Source organism: Pseudophryne corroboree, chromosome 11 (assembly GCF_028390025.1).
Source record: "Pseudophryne corroboree isolate aPseCor3 chromosome 11, aPseCor3.hap2, whole genome shotgun sequence".
Lineage (NCBI taxonomy): Eukaryota > Metazoa > Chordata > Amphibia > Anura > Myobatrachidae > Pseudophryne > Pseudophryne corroboree.
In genome coordinates this window covers 350,684,532-350,702,815 of record NC_086454.1, presented here as the reverse complement: position 1 = coordinate 350,702,815, position 18,284 = coordinate 350,684,532, and the positions used below count along the sequence as shown (strand labels likewise).

Below are 18,284 nucleotides of genomic sequence, written 5' to 3'. Positions count from 1 at the left end.
GGCATTTTACATTCCTGAAAGAATGACTAACCTCTTTAATTTGCAAATTCATTATGTGGAACTTGTTAGAAGCCTGTAGAGAGTTTGCAGAAGGAAAACTGCGCCATCTAGTGGTGATAGAGCTCACTGCAGGCATCTGAACAATGCAGAAAATATACATTTATATTGGGGGTAATTCCAAGTTGATCGCAGCAGGATTTTTGTTAGCAGTTGGGCAAAATCATGTGCACTGCAGGGGGGACAGATATAACATGTGCAGAGAGAGTTAGATTTGGGTGGGGTGTGTTCAATCTGAAATCTAAATTGCAGTGTAAAAATAAAGCAGCCAGTATTTACCCTGCACAGAAACAATATAACCCACCCAATCTAACTCTCTCTGCACATGTTACATCTGCCCCACCTGCAGTGCACATGGTTTTGCCCAACAGCTAAAAAATGTCCTGCTGCGATCAACTCGGAATTACCCCCATTGTTAGCACTGCCCTCACTCCTCCGAGTGTGGCCTTGATGGGGACTGGTCTGTACATGGTTCAGTATTAATCTTTTGTCCTGAGCCTCCTCCAGTCTCGGTCTGCCAGCCTACGCACATATGATACAAAAGGCTAGGACAGAATGTTATACTATCGCAGGATTGCAGGATTTTCCACATCAGAAAGAATGTTTTCAGCACATACAACTCAATAAGAGCTCATCGCAGCATTGCTATATATTCCTCTGATTGTCTCACATCTAGGAGACAATGAGGTTTCTATAACTACAAGCTCTGTATGGTGCTTTTGTGTTGTGCTTTTACCAACAAATCATTCCGCATTTTTTCTTTTTAACATCCAGTTTTCTATTCACTGGAGAAAAATGTGGAGAGGCAGCAGCTTATTCTATGTGGAAATACACACATTTACCCCACTACACGTAAACGCATAAATTAATTTCTTTTGCTTTTTATAAAATATTTGTCCACACAGATGCTTTGCCCAACAGTTTGTAGACACCGTTGGCAGGGATGCAACTCTTTGTGGCTTAAGTCCTTGGAATAAGGTGACACCAGAGCTGTATAATGCGTGTGTGCTTATTAATCACACCTAGAAGGTGCAGAGCTATCCTGTAGAAAGGATCTAGTGAAAGCCTGACTACTGCCCTGCTCAGAAGTAAGAGGGCAAACATTTATTTACTCTGGCCCTCATTCCGAGTTGTTCGCTCGCTAGCTGCTTTTAGCACCGTGCAAACGCTAGGCCGCCGCCCTCTGGGAGTGTATCTTAGCTTAGCAGAAGTGCGAACGAAAGGATCGCAGAGCAGCGGCAAAAAAAGATTGTGCAGTTTCTGAGCAGCTCCAGACCTACTCCTACCTTGCGATCACTTCAGACTGTTTAGTTCCTGTTTTGACGTCACGAACACGCCCTGCGTTCGGCCAGCCACACCTGCATTTCCCCAGGCACGCCTGCGTTTGTATCTGACACTCCTACGTTTTTACACACACTCCCCGAAAACGGTCAGTTACCTCCCAGAAACACCCACTTCCTGTAAATCACTCTGCGGCCAGCAGTGCGATTGAAAAGCGTCGCTAGATTTTGCGTGAAACTGCATCGGCTGTTGTGAAAGTACGTTGCGCATGCGCATTGCGCCGCATGCGCAGAAGTGCCGCTTTTTTACCTAATCGCTGCGCTGCGAACAAAAACAGCTAGCGAACAACTCGGAATGACCCCCTATGTCTGCAGCTTTGAAAGGGGATACGGTCGTTAGGTTGACACAGCCATGGTCACTAGGTCGACGGGTCAAAAGGTCGACATGAGTTTTCACATTTTTTTAAAAAAATTGATATTTTTTTTTCATACTTAACGATCCACGTGGACTACGATTGGGACGGTAACCTTGCCCGAAGCATGGCGAGCGAAGCGAGGGGACACGGTGCACTAATTTGGGTTCCCCGTCACTTTACGAAGAAAACTACGCCAAAAAAAGTCAAAAACCTTTTGACCTGTCGACCTAATGACCATGTCCCCGTCGACCTAATGACTGTCGACCTAAGTTGTGTCTACCCAATGACCCATACCCCTTTGAAAGATCATCAATGTGCGCCACATACAAGTTAGTAGCACGTGAGCTTGTGGTGTCTTCACCAATATGCACCAAAACACAAAGCTGCGGTTTTAGAGAAGCCGCCTCCTTTACTGAAAAAATCCTGTTTTTTTTTTTTTTTTGTTTGGGGTTTTTTTTTTTTAACAAACTTTCTACGGCATTGCTTGAAATAGTAATTTTTCCCAGGCTTGTGTCTTCTGGCTGATATTAATAATGTATAGTTCCGCACATTGTCGTGTGACTACCATGACAACCACAGTCGCATGGCACATGATGTAGCGAGCAGAGAGGCTTTCACACGACACTCTGAGCTCTGTCAGCTCTGTGTAATCTTCCCCTCCTTACGTATGGCTGGCAGCCATACGCATCTTCTCTAAAGAGAGGTTTTGAAAATGAGAGTGATTCATATTTCGGACTGAACAGAAAAATGACTATGCCATACGTGCTTAAAAAGTACTTAACTTGCTTTTTAATGGAAAAATCATAGTACCTGGACTTTGGGAATTGTTTTCACTACATGACCGTGAGATGCCGTCTGCAATAGCAGTTGTGTGTACTATAAACCAGACATTCCCTATTCACAATGATAAGGAATTAGCCCTTACCCTGATCCATGCAAACATATCCACACAAGTGTCTACGTTCCGTTCCTCCGCCCGTGACATCCAAGCAGCTGAAGCCACGCCCCCTCATTGACCTAATTTGTGACACTGCACTTGGGGGCAGTCTACTCTTGTGAGAACTTCCCAAAAATTAGGAGATGGTCTGGATTGTACTCCCAGTGCACCAGAGGGCCATGCTTACTCTCCGCTCTCACATGTTGCCACCACAAGCTAGCAGTGCTCCTTGGTGTGCCGTTAGGGACACTGGGCATTTGCAACCTCCTACCCCATTAGTAACGCCCGTAAACAGTTTGCATTATTCTGTTGTGCCTCTCTGTTTATGTTGTGTGACGCTTTTTAGTAGATTGTAGATTGTTGCACACCTAGGAGTGTGCTTCTCCATCAAACTGCAATCTGGAAGCAGAAACTGGTTCCGTTAAATGTATAGGACAAGGCCTGAACGCCACGCCTAATGTGGTGCAAAATTCCTTCTGCATAGTGTAAGAGGCCATGAGCTCGTCTGCACAGAAAGCAGCACCCCTAAAATGTGCCCTCCCCATCTCCTTATTCCGGTCACCAAGATTCCCAATATGAATATTCTGCACTGCTCCCATAAATGTGACAAGCTGATGCAGCCACATACACCGTACTCTGCGGGGAATGCCGCCATTTTGTTGTGCAAACCAACGCACCTTGGCCATAATCTAGGCTCATCCAGACTGACTGCCAAGTATCATCCTCCCCACGGAGGTAATGACATAAGGATATACTGACCATTGACATGTGAGTATTGGCCACCCAGACACCCATCCTGGGCTTTTGCAGCAGTCATAGGGTATTAGGGTTCCAATAACAACCATTTTTGCTCATTCAGTCCATTTTCCTGTCAGTGCTACTGACCAATGATATCTACAGTGGCTTCAAAGGCGGCTTGGTGCAGGTGACGCACACATAGCCATCCCTCGCATGGAAAGGATTGGTAAGACTAGCCATAACAAGGCACTGTAATGAGAAACAGATACCAGGACGAAAAAGCAACACATTATCCTCTGCTTACAATTATTGTGATATTTGAAGCCCTTCGAAGATTTCTTCTTTGTATGAATGAGTGGCGCACAACTCAGCAGAGACCCCCTGTGTCAGTGTGCGGTTATACTGGGCCCGTGACCAGGCAACTCACAAAGGAATGTTTTGGAGACCTGGCAGTCAGCTCCCCATAAACAGATTCTGGAAGCCCCAGTTGGGATCTGGCCCATAGTTTACACTTCTGGTCGAGTGACATCATACAAGGCACTGTTTGGGGACAATTCGTGGTGATGGGGTTCCGTCTTTTTCTCCAGCTTCTCGCGACCACCATCACTGATTTTTCTTTGCCACCCTATTAAAATCTCGGATGACAATGCTTGAGTAATACCACTGTTCATATACTCAGGTGATTCACCAGTTATCGCATTATAATGGCTACTTGTGTGTTATATATTGGACGATGCACTCCCTGCTGTGAATTATATTGATATTAGAAGTCACCAAGGGAGTTTGAGCCAAGAAACCCAAAGTCACTTGTAATATCCGTAACAGTCATTATTCCCTAATACTCTAGTGTCTAGTGACCGCTGTATACGAGTATTACACTCAGTTCCTAAAGCTTTGTATAAGACACAGAGGACAGGATACAACACCGGTGCAGGGACCGTTGTCCATTCACTCTGCCGTCTGATGCCCTCATGTGGCCGACCCCTCAGAGAACCTCTGTACATTACGCCCATCAACTCCTCTAACAAGGAATCTTGTCTGTTGTGCGTGTTGCAAGCCCTGTCTGGCTGTGATTATTCTGTCTTATTGTTCTTTAAGAGTCAGCGTGAGGATTGTCCGCGCTGGTTTTCCTGGCTGTACGAGCGCAGATTCCAGCACAACAGCTTATTTTGCATGATAACAGATTTTCTAGACATCAGCTCGGTCCCTGCCCAGCTGGAACTCAGCCATCTTTTATCACAACAAATGTCTCTTCCTAGTCTTTCCTCGGTGCTGAACTGTACACCAGATGCTCCGAATGTGGACAAATACGTCCAGCGCAGCAATTACCGCGCACTTGTCCACATTAACCCTCTGCTGCTGGGTGTCATAGGCTCGTCCTCCCTCCTGCTGCCGACGGACATTCTGCCATTGTGGTAGATGTCCCAGAGGGGTAGCATCTTCCACCTGCAACTCAAACAGGCGACACTGACTTACAAGACAGAGGAGTACCGTGGTTTCCACCAGGTGGAGAGAGAACCGTTATAAACTAATTACAAAATTATCCACGAGAGATATGATGGCCCAGATCACTCAGTTTTATACACATACCTTTGGGATGTGAATGGACATTGGCAAGATTGGCGGCGGCAAGGTGCCGGCAATTTGACGCCACTTTGCCATCATCACCTGGTATTGAATTATCCTTCTTATAGTTAAATGGCTGACTGCGCAACATAATCGCTTTCCAGTAATCATGGGTGAAATAAATAAGATGAGATCTGGCTAACCCCAACGCGTTTTGCAACATCCTTGTTCATGATTGAATAAGTTTTAATTGCACGATTTGGGACATTGCTCTAGTTTGGAGTCCACACAAACAGCAATATAAGGCCAATACAATTTAGTACTTTTTGAACTTGCTGTTCCGCCCGAGGCATTCTATATATTGGTCTACGTTCCAGAACTCCTACTTGACAACCAATGATCGCCCCAAAATACTGGATGAATGGACTTTGGTCCCTAATAATAATTTCTGCCCATTCCACAAAATGGCTCCAGGGACTCCCAGGTTTAGGGATTGGTGCCAAGGACATGTCAGAAGACATTGCAGGACAATAAGAAGAACAATACATAGTTTTCTTGAACGTACAAGGAAAGGGTTAATCCTCCATGCCTTGTCAGCTATAGCGCTGGACTAAGTGGTTGGAAGAAAGTTAAAAGCCGCTCTTGTTAGGGTGACAATGGGGGGTCACAGACAGAAAATCAGTCTTCATTTTACAAACCTAGTGGGGGAAATATTTCCGGGCACTTTTATTCCTCTCTTTCCTCCACTTCAGATTTATTTTTTATGGCTACAGGAGAACAGCATTTAAGTGACCCACGCGTTTGTAATTCACAGCTGTGTGCCGCTGGTCTGGGCCTCTGAAAGCCATGAAACAATATAACAAATATTAGTGTATATCTAGTGCTACAAAGTGCTGCAAAGTAGCTGAGAAATGGGAGATAATATAGAATGCTGGATTTTATATTGTTTTTGTTGCTGGGGGTGGTTACATTTTCTGAGATATAGGGATGTAGCCCAAAGCATACTGTAGGTCACAGGGGGTCATTCCGAGTTGATCGCTAGCTGAAAATGTTCGCTGCGCAGCGATGATGAAAAAAAGCGGCACTTCTGCGCATGCGTATGCGGCGCAATGCGCATGCGTGACGTACTATTACAACGGCCAATGTAGTTTCACACAGGGTCTAGCGAAGCATTTCAGTCGCACTGCTGGCGGCAGAGTGATTGACAGGAAGTGGGTGTTTCTGGGTGTCAACTGACCGTTTTCAGGGAGTGTACGGAAAAACGCAGGCGTGCCAGGAAAAACGCAGGCGTGGCTGGGCGAACGCAGGACGTGTTTGTGACGTCAAAACAGGAACTGAACAGTCTGAAGTGATTGCATGCGCTGAGTAGGATTTGAGCTACTCTAAAACTGGCCAAAAATCTTTGTAGCCGCTCTGCGATCCTTTCGTTCGCACTTCTGCTAAGCTAAAATACACTCCCAGTGGGAGGCGGCATAGCGTTTGTATGGCTGCTAAAAACAGCTAGCGAGCGAACAACTCGGAATGACCCCCATAATCCGGGTCACAGGAAGGCAGGCATTACAAATTCAAAATATACTGTATAATGGAATAGAAAACGTCACAGGGCAATTACAGAATTTTCTCAGGCACCTTAATTACCTCACTTTTTGCAAATGACTCTGGCCCTAATTCAGACCTAATCTCTGTTGTGCAAATTTGCAAGGCAGCCGATTATCGATCGACTTCACATGTGTACGGATCGTAATGCGCAGGCACGAGGCAAAACTGCGCTGGGCGTACGACGGTTGATTGACAGGAAGTGGACGTTTGGGGGTGGTAACTGTACGTTTTCTAGCAGTGTCAGGAAAAACGCAGGCGTTCCCAAGTGTTTTCAGCTCCGACCCCGATCAGCCTGTTTGTATCGCACCGTAGGAGTAAGTCATGGGCTGCGCACATACGGGAAAAATCATTTGATGGTGAGTGAGTTGCGAACGGATTTGCAGCTGACTGGTGTTTGCAAAACATTTGGCACGGCGTGCGCAGACTTGCATGAGGCGGTTTTTCACTCTGTCTGGGCGGCGACTATACAATCACAAATCTCTGCAAATTCGCAGTGGAGCGACCAGGTCTGAATTAGGCCCCATATTTGATATATTCTTAGCGTACTTATAATATATACGAGGTACAGTATACAGGATCCTGCCTTATCGTAGCGTGGTACTGCAGTTTATTTTACCTTGGCATCTTATGGACGTCCTTCATTGACAATATAATATATTTCTGTTATGCACCCGCCAGACCCCACACCACCATATTATGACTGGGTCAGTTACGCATTTTACCAACCTGTGGTATACTGACCAAATAATTCACTGTATTTGTCATAATCATTAACATTAACTTATTTAGACACTGTACCGGGGTTGGGTCAATAGATCTACAGTACAGTAAAAAGTTAGACAATCAATATGTTGACCCCAAATGGCCGATGGGGTCTAAAGGTCAACATGGAATGGGTAGACAGTATAAAAGATTGACAGGTGCAAAAGGTTGACATGGTCCGCTAACGCTGGTTACTGGCCCTCATTCCGAGTTGATCGGTCGCATTGCGAATTTAGCAGAGTTACACACGCTAAGCCGCCGCCTACTGGGAGTGAATCTTAGCTTCTTAAAATTGCGACCGATGTATTCGCAATATTGCGATTACTAACTACTTAGCAGTTTCTGAGTAGCTCCAGACTTACTCTGCCTGTGCGATCATTTCAGTGCTTGTCGTTCCTGGTTGACGTCACAAACACACCCAGCGTTCGCCCAGGCACTCCCACCGTTTCCCCGGCCACTCCTGCGTTTTTTCCGGAAACGGTAGCGTTTTCAGCCACACGCCCCTGAAACGCCGTGTTTCCGCCCAGTAACACCCATTTCCTGTCAATCACATTACGATCGCCGGAGCGAAGAAAAAGCCGTGAGTAAAATTACTTTCTTCATAGTAAAGTTACTTGGCGCAGTCGCAGTGCGAACATTGCGCATGCGTACTAAGCGGATTTTCACTGCGATGCGATGAAAAATACCGAGCGAACAACTCGGAATGAGGGCCACTATTCCCAATCATAGTCCACATGGATGTTAAAAGATGGAGAAAAAAAACTTGACCGTTGTCACGTCAACCTTAACCATTGTCTACTTTTTACCTGTCTACCTCTTGCATGTCGACCATTTGAGGTCGACCTATTAACCGCCCATCTTTTTACTGTAGATCTATCAACCAGATACCCAGTGTACCGAGGGTCACAAAGCTGTTTCGTCTGCAAAATCTTGTTTCTGACAACTATTATACATGTACATATTATATCCAATGGGCGGAGAAGAAAATAACATTCTGTGAAAGTATTTCAGCTTACTATTGTGTTATATTTATGGACAGAGAAGTCTATAGATTTCTTTATCAGCAGCAGCCGCCAAGTGCTCGGAAAACCGTCCCCCTCGCCCCCCCCTGCATCCACCACCACCATATCATGAATGCATAAATACCAGCCTTCTACGCTCTGACACATCGTTTGCTGCTCAGATTTGTCAGACAAGAGGAGCAATGTGCCTTGCAAGCTTTCTGTTCCAAACCTTGAATAATTCTCTATTCTTTTCACAGGACTGTACATCCAACAATCAATATGGGATTTCAATAGAAGCGGCTGCCAAACAGCTCTTGAACGTGCACCAAGATATGTCCTCGTATCCCCCTTATCAGTACCAAGTTAGTTTACACAGCACAAATCAGAGGCAGAGAAAGGCGATGTTTCTAAGGCGAGACAACAAGATATACTCGGAGAGGAAACCTTTGAAAAGACGGAAGCACTTCCTACTGAAAGAGACTCCGATTCTGATGCCCATGAACAGTTCGGCGGTGGAACTCATGCCCACAAACTACGACGACCGAAACGGTAACTGGAAAAAGCTGTACGAGGTCCAAAGGCAGCGCAAGAAACTCATGCAGGACATCTGCCTGAAGTACAAAAGCAGCAGCCGGCGGATCATCACGCCGTACCACGTCTCGCGGATCTTCGTGGAGGACAAGCACAAGTTACTCTACTGTGAGGTCCCCAAAGCGGGCTGCTCCAACTGGAAACGGGTACTCATGGTCCTTAACGGATTGGCCTCTTCCACCAAGGACATCCAGCATAACACCGTCCACTACGGCAACTACTTGAAGAGGCTGGACAGTTTCGACCGGAAAGGAATCTCCAACCGCCTCAACACCTACAAGAAAATGATCTTCGTGCGGGAACCCTTCGAGAGGCTAGTCTCGGCTTTCCGAGACAAGTTCGAGCATGCAAACAACTATTACCACCCGGTGTTTGGCAAAGCCATCATAACTAAATACCGGCAGAACGCTACGCGAGAAGCGCTGAGGACGGGCTCTGGGGTACAGTTTAAAGAGTTCATTCAGTACTTGCTCGACGTTCACAGGCCGGTAGGTATGGACATCCACTGGGACCATGTCAGTAGGCTTTGTAGCCCTTGCATGATCGATTATGACTTTATCGGGAAATTCGAGAGCATGGAAGAAGATGCCAATTTCCTCCTGCACCTCATAGGGGCTCCCCAAAACTTGACATTCCCGCGATTTAAGGACAGACATTCCAATGAAGAAAGGACCACCAATAAAATTACACAGCAATATTTTGCACAGTTGTCCCCATTGGAAAGGCAGCGTTCCTACGACTTCTATTACATGGACTATCAAATGTTCAATTACACAAAGCCTTTTGAAGACTTGTACTGATTATACAGAAGGGGAAATGTGTTTTCTAGAAAACGTCCGCTGCGTTACGTTGCAGTTTCAGCTCATGAAAGTGAACTATTTGGATTTAAAGTGTCTAGTTTTTTTTTTTTTTTTTTACTTCAGAACTTTAAACGTGTCACATGAAAGAGTATTTTACTATATTGGTCCAACTAGATGCACTGACGCTTCAGTTAAATGAGTAACGAGGGAACAATACCTTTTTTTAAATATAATTTAAAAAATAAATTCAGGTTTGATAAATCCTTCAAAAAAAAATTCCATCTATTCTGAGATTGAAAAAAAAAAAATATTTAACTGAAGATTCTCTATTGTATAGAACTTATTTTTGTTGGGTACAATAAATAAATAAAATTGTTTTTTTAAAAAGAAAAAGTACAATAAAAAGGGCTAGATTTTTCTATGGGGCAAAAGAATTTCTCTTTTTATTCGGATATCTTACTTTGCTTTTTACCTTTTTGTAATCTATCTTTACAATATAAATAAATGATGTGGTACCAGACAAAGACGGAATTCATGGACAATGAAAATACATAACAAAACACACAGCTTCTTACATTACTGTCAATGCATTCCCACGCTGAGCTTCTCCAATCAGGACACAGAGCATGGCCGCAACCTGCCGCGTCTGTGCCATAATGATATGACCCATGGGGGCTAGGCTCCGAACACCTCATCGTTGTCCTATCCAGAAGGCAGGATATTGTGTCTGTGAGCTTGATCAAATCTTCTGTTATCAGTATCCATAGTTCCCCCAACTCTCCAGAATTGTCCCAGTTCACCCTCCTTCTGTTCATCCCTTGCCCTCAGGCTGGGTAGATACTACACATGCAATCATGGTACCTGCGACCGCTCGACACGGCCGTTGTGTAGTGTGTACACACAGTTCATCGTTTGGTGCATTGTGTGGTTGCTTCGTCTCATCGGATGTGCTACACATCAGATGGGACGATGCGAAGTATGACACTGTGTCGCTAGATTACGCATGTAATGATATATTGTGTCATTGTGCAGCGGATCGCGTAGCGTGTTCATGCGATCTATCGATAAATTGCATCGGCGTGTTGCTGGATCACTGAGGTGTGTAACCAGATTACAGTCTGTAAGCTCTTACGGGCAGGGCCCTCCTCTCTTATGTTCTTCCCTAGCACAGCCCTGGTCATCATTCCTTTGCCCACTTGTCATCTTCTTCCCTATGCGGACTCAGTGGACGGGATGCCGGCAGTCATGTGACCAACACCGGAGTCCCGGAACCACTCGGGAGACTGGCAAGGTTAGACGACAGGTAAGTGTCAGGGACACTGTTAGGGTTAGGGCCCGGGGGGTCAGGCTTAGGCACTGAGGGGGTTAGCGTTAGGCAATAAGTGGAGGTGAGTCCTAGCTGCCAGTCCTTTAGGGTTAGCGCTAGCCGCCACCCCTGTAGTGTTCGGGTAGGGGAGTGATGGCGTAAAAATACCCCCTCCGACATCTTCAATGTCAGGTTGCCGGTGTTGATCATGTGACCACCGGCATCCCGATGACCGGGATAAAATACCGAGCCCGCCCATTGGGTATAGGATGTGTGACATTTGTGCTGGGTCATATCTTTGTGTATTGTATTTAAGATATAAGACATTGTTCATTTGTATGTATACCTGTGTACATTTTGTGGGGTGTGGTATGTATGGTCGACAGTAAGTTGGTCGACAATGTTTGGGTCGACCACTATTGATCGACAGTTAGTAGGTTGACAGGTATTCTAGGTCGACGGGGTCTTTAGGTCGACGTAGTCTAGGTGGACAGGTCAACATGAGTTTTTGATGGGGGGGTTGGTGCTGTTTTCTCCGTACAGTGACTGGGAACCCCAATTAGTGCACCGTGTCCCCTCGCATGTCTCGCTTTGCTCGCCATGCTTCGGGCAAGGCGCCTCGCTCCACTGCCGCTGCGCTCGGCACATGTTACCATTCCCAATTGTAGTCCACGTGGATCGTAAAGTATGAAAAAGTTCGAAAAACTCATGTCGACCTTTTGACCTGTCAACCTAGAACATGTAGACCTAAAGACCCTGTCGACCTAGAAACCCTGTCGACCAATAGTGGTCGACCTACTTACCGTCGACCTAAAGACCGGATCCCATTTTGTGGCACCCTCTAAATAAAACATTATAATAATACATCTAGAACACTATAAAATCATAGGGACAATCTATGGGCAGCTTCCCCACCTGTACTCTGCAGAGGGTTTGATAAATCTCCCCTAAGCGGGACAGTCGGTAGCGACGCGTTTTACATGGTAGGTTCCAATGTTGCAACATCTGACCGTCAGCACTCAGTGGAGCTTCTCTTCTTGTCCTCACAGACACTTGTAGCTCTGCGGCAGCGCTCGCCTCACGCTGGGGACCTGAGGAAGAGGACGCTGACAATCCCCCGTTAATTAGATGCCAGCAGCACCAGCTGTCATTTCATCCAGCTATTCAGATTCCTCATCATTATGTTCCATTCTCCAGTCTCATCACCGGGGGAATACTGGGGACAGCGGCAGCAGACGGCGGCAGGGGCTTCTGGGGAAGAGGGGTCTCAGCAAGCGCAGCCGTTCCCTGCAGACATTCAGAGCTACCAGTGATCCACTCAATAATGAGGCAAAACCGAGCCAGGAGGTTTTATGGGGCAGCAAAACTGCGAGGCGACAGGGGGTTCTATCTGGCTGAGTAAAAAGCCATGTACTATAATGAACACAAAAGAAATGGTTTGGGAAACATGGGTCGCCCCGGCTACGCGCACACGGGTGGTCATTCCGAGTTGATCGCTCGCTAGCAGTTTTTAGCAGTCGTGCAAACGCTATGCCGCCTCCCACTGGGAGTGTATTTTAGCTTAGCAGAAGTGCAATCGCTTGTATCGCAGAGCGGCTACAAAGTTTTTTTGTGCAGTTTTAGAGTAGCTCCAGACCTACTCAGCACTTGCGATCACTTCAGACTATTCAGTTCCTGTTTTGATGTCACAAACACGCCCTGCGTTCGCCCAGCCACGCCTGCGTTTTTCTGAACACTCCCTGAAAACGGACAGTACACACCCAGAATCGCCCACTTCATGTCAATCACTCTGCGGCCAGCAGTGCGACTGAAAAGCTTCGCTAGACCCCGTGTGAAACTACATCATTCGTTGTAATAGTACGTGGTGCGTGCGCATTGCGCCGCATACGCATGCACAGAAGTGCCTTTTTTTGCCTCATCGCTGCACAGCGAATGAATGCAGCTAGCGATCAACTCGGAATGACCACCACGGGCGCTAAGGGTGTACATTTAAGAAGTGTTTTGCACGCAAGTTTAGTGCATAGAATAGATGTGCAAACAAAATCCATGCAGCAAATGTGAGCACATACAGTATGTGGCACTCCACACGTGTGTAACCTGTGCTGCATATTACATGTGAGCAATACATTGCGGGCTCTGCTGCTGTTTCTGACGCTCAGATACTGGAAATGATTCATGGATTTGTTATAATTATATTAATCACCACTAAGAGTCCACTGCCCTTCTCGCCGAGCGGTCGGCTGACGGGGGAGGCTTTGGGGCGGAATGTGCCGCATTCTATTGATTTCCCGCCCTGTGTGAGAGGTGTCCCTCATTCACTCAGCACTTGTCCGATATCAATCAGTAATCTCTGATTTCTGTTCCACACCTCAGCGAGCAGCGGAAATTGTGTCACTCTTAATGAACAGGTTTTGTTGCTGGAGGTCAGGCGGGATACGGCTTTCCTGGGTGAGATCAAATCGTGTGAGCGAGAACTGCAGCTACTGTTTATTCAGTGGCGTCATTTTATAAACTTGTTATATAGTATATCTCTGTATTCTTTCTTCATCTCATTATAGTTTACTACCTCTGTCTTATAGAGCCCATAACTTACAGTAGGTTACATTTACTAAGCAGAGAGTTTTCAAAGACCCTGATTATCAGCAGTTCTGACTGATGGATTTAATACAGAAATAGACATAAATGCTACCTCAGGCATGCCTAGGATAATCAGCGGCTTTTGAAACAGTCTGGTTAGTAAATCTGTCCCTTAGTGTACAATTATTATTAATGAGAATGTAGCCTATTAGTGCATGAGGAACTAGTAATGTTATCCCTGGTAATTAAACCCTTAACCTCACACATTGCAGTGAGGCACCTTACACATGGAGCTATTTGCACGAGGAACTAGTGACATCACGCAAGCCCAAAACAGCTGCAATGCAGATCATGGGGAGGAACTAGTGACATCACGTAAGCCCAGAATTGCTGCAGTGTAGATCATGGGGAGGAACTAGTTACATCACACAAGCCCAAAATAGATGCAATGTAGCGCGGGGGAGGAACTAGTGACATCACGCAAGCCCAAATACAGTTGCTGCAATGTAGCGCGGGTGGAGGAACTAGTGACATCACACAAGCCCAAAATAGTTGCAATGTAGATTGCGTGGAGAAACTAGTGACATCACGCAAGCCCAAAATATCTGCATTGTAGATCAACAGGAGGAACTAGTGTCATCACGCAAGCCCAAAATAGCTGCAATGTAGATCGAGGAGAGGAAAGGAACTTGTGACATCATGCAAGCCCAAAATAGCTGCAGTGTAGATCGAGGGGAGGAACTAGTGACATCACGCAAGACCAAAATAGCTGCAATGTAGATCATGGAAAGGAACTAGTGACATCACACAAGCCCTAAGTAGCTGCAATGTAGTCCGAGGGGAGGAATTATTGACACCACACAAGCCCAAAATAACTGCAATGTAGACCAAGAGGAGGAACAAATGACATCACGAAAGCCTGAAATAGCTGCAGTGTAAATCGTGGGGAGGAACTAGTGACATCACGCAAGCCCAAAATAGTTGCTATGTAGATTGTGTAGAGAAACTACTGACATCATGCAAGCCCAAAATAGTTGCAATGTAGATCATGGGGAGGAACTAGTGACATCATGCAAGCCCAAAATAGCTGCAGTGTAGATCGAGGGGAGGAACTAGTGACATCACGCAAGACCAAAATAGCTGCAATGTAGATCGTGGGAAGGAACTAGTGACACCACACAAGCCCAAAATAACTTAAATGTAGACCAAGAGGAGGAACCAGTGACATCACAAAAGCCTAAAATAGCTGCAAGGTAGATCGTGGGGAGAAACTAGTGACATCACACAAGCCCAAAATAGTTGCGATGTAGATTGTGGAGAGAAACTAGTGACATCATGCAAGCCCAAAATAGTTGCAATATAGATCTTGGAGAGGAACTAGTCACATCACACAAGCCCAAAATAGCTGAAATGTATCTTGAGGGGAGGAACTAGTGACATCACGCAAGCCCAAAATAGTTGCAATGTAGATTATGGGGAGAAACTAGTAACTTCACGCAAGCCCAAAAGAGATGCAATGTAGTTCTTGGGGAGGAACTAGTGACATCACACAAGCCCAAAATAGCTGAAATGTATTTTGAGGGGAGGAACTAGTGACATCACGCAAGCCCAAAATAGTTGCAATGTAGATTGTGGGGAGAAACTAGTGACATCACACAAAAGCTCAAAATAGCGGCAATGTAGACCAAGGGGAGGAATTAGTGACATCACATAAGCCCAAAACAGTTGCACTGTAGATCATGGGGAGGAACTAGTGACATCATGCAAGCCCAAAATAGCTGCAATGTAGACAGAGGGGAGGAACTAGTGACATCACACAAGCCCAAAATAGCTGCAATGTAGACAGAGGGGAGGAACTAGTGACATCACGTAAGACCAAAATAGCTGCAATGTAGATCGTGGGAAGGAACTAGTGACACCACACAAGCCCAAAATAACTGCAATGTAGACCAAGAGGAGGAACTAGTTACATCACAAAAGCCTAAAATAGCTGCAATGTAGATCGTGGGGAAAAACTAGTGACATCACACAAGCCCAAAATAGTTGCAATGTAGATTGTGGGGAGAAACTAGTGACATCATGCAAGTCCAAAATAGCTGCAATATAGATCGTGGGGAGGAACTAGTGACATCACACAAGCCCAAAATAGTTGCAATGTAGATTGTGGGGAGAAACTAGTGACATCACGCAAGCCCAAAATAGCTGCAATGTAGATCTTGGGGAGGAACTAGTGACATCACACAAGCCCAAAATAGCTGCAATGTATCTTGAGGGGAGGAACTAGTGACATCATGCAAGCCCAAAATAGTTGCAATGTAGATTGTGGGGGAGAAACTAGTGACATCACGCAAGCCCAAAATAGCTGCAATGTAGATTGTAGGGAGAAACTAGTGACATCACGGAAGCCCAAAATAGCTGCAATGTAGATCTTGGGGAGGAACTAGTGACATCACACAAGCCCAAAATAGCTGCAATGTATCTTGAGGGGAGGAACTAGTGACATCATGCAAGCCCAAAATAGTTGCAATGTAGATTGTGGGGGAGAAACTAGTGACATCACGCAAGCCCAAAATAGCTGCAATGTAGATCTTGGGGAGGAACTAGTGACGTCACACAAGCCCAAAATAGCTGAAATGTATCTTGAGGGGAGGAACTAGTGACATCACACAAACCCAAAATAGTTGCAATGTAGATTGGGGGAGAAACTAGTGACATCCCACAAGTCCAAAATAGCTGCAATGTAGACCAAGGGGAGGAACTAGTGACATCACATAAGCATAAAATAGTTGCAATGTAGATCATGGGGAGGAACTAGTGACATCATGCAAGCCCAAAATAGCTTCAATGTAGACAGAGGGGAGGAACTAGTGACATCACACAAGCCCAAAATAGCTGCAATGTAAATTGAGGAGAGGACCTAGTGACATCACACAAACCAAAAATAGTTGCAATGCAGATTGTGGGGAGAAACTAGGGACATCACGCAAACCCAAAATAGCTGCAATGTAGATCGTGGGGAGGAACTAGTGACATTGCGCAAGCCCAAAATAGCTGCAATGTAGTTCGAGGGGAGGAGCTAGTGACCACACAAGCCCAAAATAGCTGCAATGTAGATCAAGGGGAGGCAGTAGTGACATCGCACAAGCCCAAAAAAGCTGCAGTGTAGATTGCGGGGAGGAACTAGTGACATTAAACAAGCCCAAAATAGCTGCAATGTAGCTCGTGGGGAGAAACTAGTGACGTCACACAATCCCAAAATAGCTGCAATGTAGATCATGGAGAGAAAGTAGTGATATCATGCAAGCATAAAATACTGTAGCTGCAATGTATATCGTAGGGAGGAACTAGTGACATTACGCACGCCCTAAATGGCTGCAATGTAGACCGAGGTGAGAAACTAGTGACATCACACAAGCCCAAAATAGCCGCAGTGTAGATTCAAGTTGAGGTACTGTATTAAAGCAAGAGGTGGAGGAAAACGACAAAAATATTTAACACTCACACTCACTGCTTTTACCTGATAAGGTGCAGTAATACTCTAAAAGAGCATGCACCAATGAATGTTATAGCTAAGTCCATAACTTGTTTCCTAAAACTGACCGTAATCCTTTTATTATTAGCAGCAATATTAAAAACAAAATAAAAATACATATACCAGTAACATGAGATAAGAGACAATTTACAACATTCCTAAACATGAGTAAGCAAATAAAACCAGCCAATAGTCAATTATTGAATTGCTTTGCTATACCCCAACAGTCAAATATCTTCTCCAGACTAAATATTAATAATAGGATAAGAAATCGGATTCGTGGCAGTGTGTGGCAGTGTGTAGTGAGCAACAACTGTAATAATTTTCATGTAAAGCAAGAGTGTTCCGTTAGCCTCCCCTATGGTTTATACAGGGAATCCCACAGAGCTGTCACCTTTTGTTACTCATTTAGGGGATTTCACACACTTGGTGAATTAGATTATATTCTGCACATCTTCCGTGTTTCTCATATTGTCTCGGAAAACGAATCTGCTACAGTAAAAGGAAAACACTACATTTAAAGGCATCATTTATATATGACCAGGTCATGTCAAGCCAAATGCACTCAGATAAACTGTATATACCAAAGAGAAAGTTCCATTCATCGGGGGGATATGTATCAAAGCTTGGAAAGAGAGAAAGTACCAACCAATCATCTCCTAACTGCCATGTTACAGGCTGCATTTGAAAACTGACAATTGGGAGCTGATTAGATGTTATTTTATCTCTCTCCCCCATCATCTTTCCATTTATCTGCACTGAGTTTTATCAGGAGAAAAAAAAAATTCTAAAAATAAACCACATCCATCTGTAAAATAAGTTAATTGTAAAAATAAATATATATATATATATATATATATATATATATATATATATGTATATATTGAATATTGCACAGACAAAATTAGAAAAAAAAAAGAATATTTTTACATTTTCTAGGTACCATGCATTTTCCTGTACACACTGGTGAACAGAAACGTTTTATTTTATTCTTTTTTAATTATTTATACTCTGGACCTTGTGAGCTATATTGTAATTTATAGTTGCTGACAGGGGTAATTAATTCTGTTGTTCTATGACATACGTGATCTGTTTGTTGAAACCGGCTTATTCCCCAAT

The 18,284-nt window shown here is 44.9% G+C and overlaps 1 protein-coding gene across 1 annotated transcript in view; it reads left to right on the top strand.

Moving 5' to 3' along the window:
* CHST8 (carbohydrate sulfotransferase 8) overlaps positions 1-17,966 on the top strand; it is a 475,169-nt gene extending 457,203 nt beyond the window's left edge. The window contains exon 4 of the mRNA XM_063945979.1: positions 8,617-17,966. Within this exon, the coding sequence (XP_063802049.1) occupies positions 8,617-9,750 (1,134 nt within the window). The 3' untranslated portion in view covers positions 9,751-17,966. The remainder of the gene's footprint in view (positions 1-8,616) is intronic.
* Positions 17,967-18,284: the final 318 nt, after the last annotated feature.